General features: G+C 42.1%; 1 protein-coding gene across 1 annotated transcript; it reads right to left on the bottom strand.

Annotated features, from left to right (window-relative positions):
• Positions 1–1,157: 1,157 nt before the first annotated feature.
• On the bottom strand, positions 1,158–3,313 carry LOC127302373 (uncharacterized). The gene is made up of 3 exons (XM_051332817.1): positions 2,383–3,313; positions 2,166–2,309; positions 1,158–2,051 (listed from the first exon to the last, which is right to left on the bottom strand). Exons 1-3 carry the CDS (start codon positions 2,656–2,658, stop codon positions 1,656–1,658), a joined length of 816 nt encoding a protein of 271 aa, XP_051188777.1. The 5' UTR covers positions 2,659–3,313; the 3' UTR covers positions 1,158–1,655.
• Between the last annotated feature and the right edge of the window lie 582 nt (positions 3,314–3,895).

Here is a 3,895-nt window from a genome sequence, read left to right as displayed (position 1 = left end):
TTCTCGTCCACGACTCTCTGAATATGGATCCGGCTCTTTGGGCCGACATGAGAAAAAATGATGCAAAAGTAATTATTTTCATTCATTTGCGCTCTATATCGATCGGCCTATTTCGTTCATCATTTCCTAATATCAAGTAACTAATTAATAACTCTCTTGTTTATTTAATTTTCTTTGCCTCGTAGGGTTTGGAGACGGTTCGTAGATACCAAGGTCGGTGAATTCAAAAAAGAGCTACATTTTAAAATGGCAGTGCGGACGACTGGGGATATTCAGCCACCGGGGACCAATCTATGTGGATACTATGTTTGTGAGAGGATCCGGAGATACTGCAATGAGCGGGACCAGAAGTGTGAGAACAACATCCTGAGGAATAACCTCCGGAAGACGCTTAGTCCAGAAGCTCGCTTCCGACCACTTCAAGAGGAACTAGCTGGATGGTTGGCGAGGGAAGTCATCGATCCTAGAGGAGAACACCATTACGATGACGTAGAACTTTATATGCACCAGAATTTGTAACTAACTTGTTCAAAATTGTATATGGTCATCCGATATTGAATATATATTGTATATGGTCATCCGATATTGAATATATATTGTATATTCCTCTTGAATTCTTTTTGGTTCTAATTTCAAATTTGTTTGAAATTGTACATTCATATGCATGTATGTAGTACCGTAGAATATGTGAAACTCCTTCAAAATTAAAACCCAAAAGAAATAAAATAATACAAATTAAAAAGAAACCAGATTTAGGGGGAGGGGGGGCTAAACCCTAAACCCTGCGGAGGCCTTTAGTCGCGGTTGGCCAGAAGAACCGCGACTAAAGGTCCTCCGCCCTGGCGCTCGCCTGCGGCCCACGTGGACGGGCCTTTAGTCGCGGTTCGTAAGGAACCGCGACTAAAAGGGGGGGGCCTTTAGTCGCGCTACTTTGGTCGCGGTTGCGCCACCGCGACTAATGGCAGTTGCCAACCGCGACCAAAGCCCCTTTTTCCACCAGTGCGTAAAAGAGCAGTTCGATACAGTTCTACTAATCTCAGCTGGCACCACCAATTTCTTCTAGTTTCATGTCCGGTAAAGATCATGTTGGATACCCTAGAAACAGCTACAACCAAACCTTCATTCATTTCTACATTCAAATGAAACATTGGGCCAGCAGTGTCAACACGCCATCCGGACTTTTTACAACCCAGTAAGCTGGCCTGGAAGCCACCTTCCTGGACATAAAGCAAGCAATAATTAAGCAAGCAGTCTAGCGTAATAGGCTACCAAAAAAATATCAAAAGTCGCTAATCTGTTCCTTTTAATGAATTGCAGGAAAACCCTTTCCTCCTAAGATATTTCGACAAAAAAAAAATACAGCACAGCTCTGAACACTTCCGGGTAAACTTGTCTGCACCTTCTTAACTCTAGGTCTGCAACTCAACAGCATTGCACCGGCTGCAAGGCTACACATCATCTAGCTCCATAACACGGGCCTGGACTGGAAGCAACATTCCTCGATGTAAAGTAATGCAAGCAGTATGCCGTGCACTCCGGAAAACATCTACGATAAGTGCTTAACAGCCGGGTACCTAAACCTAAGCTTCTCAAAGAAAAAAGACTGTCTGCACGTTGATCACCACAGCTTCTAGTGTAATGCAGCTGAACAACATCTAGGATAAGTGCCTAATAGGGTAACACCTGCGGCAAGGCTCCACAACATCCAGCTGAACTGTAGAGGGAACTTTTCCCTTGATGTGTTTTCTGATTGCCAAGACTGATTTATGGGCGTCCATGGGTTTAGCCAAGAAGGAGCATTTGTCTGATCTGTTATAAGAACATTTACTAGTAGCAGCATCAAACCGATCATCGGTGGTGTCCAATGTAAGGTGCTCGAGTGATGATGAATTCTCGAGAATATGGCACGTCAGCTCAACCAAGCTCTTCCAAGAGTAGAATCTACATATCTTCACTCTCTGGAGCTTGTCATGATGGTATCCTGCCATCTGCTGTAGCTGCGAGGGATTGTCAGAAAGCAATTCACCGATGGTATGTTGAAATGCCTCTACCTGAAGATTTAAAAAATAATTAAAACCTGAATTAATGGTTAGACCATCGAGACTTGTTATATTTGCAGGACTGGGTGCATTAAAAAAATATTTGCAGGATGGACAATGACTTACACGCAGGTCGAATGTCTCCAATAAAGGAGCTGCATCAAGAAAAGAAACCAGAGAAAAATAATCATAGGCCCCAATAATACAGATACCCACGTGCTTCAAGTGGAGGAACTTGCTAGGGTAGAACGCCATAGTTGTATTGACCAACTGCATAAAGATACAACATGTTAATTAATATTACGAGGTGATGAATAACCACAAAAGGTTCTAGTATATGTACCTCATTATGTGAACATATTTTAAGAGTTTCAATATTCGGTACACTGTATGGAAGCTCTTCACGTACATAATGGAGGAAGCGGTAACATATCATATGTAGGTTCTTTAATCGCAATGACTCTCCCAGTGAGACCTCTACTCGGACACCTTCAAAGTGAAAACTATGAATGTTTGGAGCTTCATTCCTTAGCATCCGCAGTCTGTGGCATCTAACACCTGCAGGTAGCTGAGCCGCTGCAGCCAGGAAGGTATCTTCATGTAAGTTATCTCCGGGCATCTCGTGAGTTTCAACCGCTGCAAAGCAACACAGCTGGAAAGAAGGCACCCTAACTCGTCCCCCGTGATTCGAACCCAATCAAAATGCAGCTCCGTCAGGTTTCTCAAGCAACAAAGGTTATCTGTAGGACGGACGGCACAGTGAACAAGGTGAAGATACCGGATCGAGCTTCTATTCTCATCAGATAAAACAGGGCAAGGGAAGCTGACAGCTTCCTCCTGAGGCATCACAAGGGTAAGTTTTTTGATGCCTGGTGTAACCACTATCTGAAGCCACCCATGGAGATATTCATTGACGTTGGGCTTGCAGCAACGGGAGAAATCAAGCTCGAATGTCTTCACACCGATGCCCGAGTGTTTTTTCAAAATGTCATCAACTGTGCAGGTGAAACCTCTGTCCCTCGACATGTCCATTATTTTGGTGTTGAATATGAGGTTGGGATAGCATCTCCAGGAGCATAGAAAGGCACGAGACACGCAGGCAGCACAGGCAGCATCCCGCAGCGTCATTAGGGAAAGTATATGACACCAAATGTCCTGCATGCACAAGAGTGGGAGAAGAGTAAAAAACATTAGAATTGTAAAGTAAAATGGCTACTATCATTGGCGTGAAGGAGTGGGAGCCAATATGGAGTAGCATTCTAGTAGTGAGCATTGTAGAGACATGTTTTTTTCCAATGGACAATATAAATTGATAAGCATTTGTGTAAATCAGGATGCCTGGAGGATTTTTTATTGCAGAATAGCGTGCAACATTAAATTGATGTGACAAAGAATCAGATCCAAACATATAAAATCATAGTCCATATAAATAACAGCCAGAAAGCACATATACATAGCAGATAAAAAAGAATGGTCACTAAAGGAAGTATATAGATGCATTTCAATTATAGATACCAGCAAGTTATTTTGGGATGGAGGGAGTACAATTTTTTGTTGCTAAACAGTGCTCTATGAAGCCAGGAAAATGTCCATATGAAGCAAAAAAAAAAATGTTTACAGAAACCTTGTTTACACACACCGCAAAAATTATTACTCCCTCCGTCCATTAATTGATGTTGGAAGGTTCGTCTAAATTTCTATGCACTAAAGAGTGTCTAGATACATTTGAATTTAGACAAAATTTTCGACATCAAAAAATGAAAATAGGTAGTAAATTAGTACTCCCTCCATTCCAAATAATTTGGTGCTCTAGCTTTGTACTAAGTAAAGCACTTCTTTAAGTATGACTAAGCCTA

This window comes from Lolium perenne, chromosome 5, assembly GCF_019359855.2.
Source record: "Lolium perenne isolate Kyuss_39 chromosome 5, Kyuss_2.0, whole genome shotgun sequence".
NCBI lineage: Eukaryota > Viridiplantae > Streptophyta > Magnoliopsida > Poales > Poaceae > Lolium > Lolium perenne.
The sequence above is the reverse complement of the archived record's forward strand: the minus strand, read 5'-3'. Positions and strand labels throughout refer to the sequence as shown.

Bases quoted from the DNA above. Each gene is read 5' to 3' on its own strand.
- LOC127302373 (XM_051332817.1), bottom strand. From the start codon at position 2,658: ATGCCCGGAGATAACTTACATGAAGATACCTTCCTGGCTGCAGCGGCT. The intron at 2,310-2,382 runs GTACATATACTA...ATCTTTATGCAG, and splicing joins AAATATGTTCACATAATGAG to TTGGTCAATACAACTATGGC. The intron at 2,052-2,165 runs GTAAGTCATTGT...TTAAATCTTCAG, and splicing joins TGGAGACATTCGACCTGCGT to GTAGAGGCATTTCAACATAC.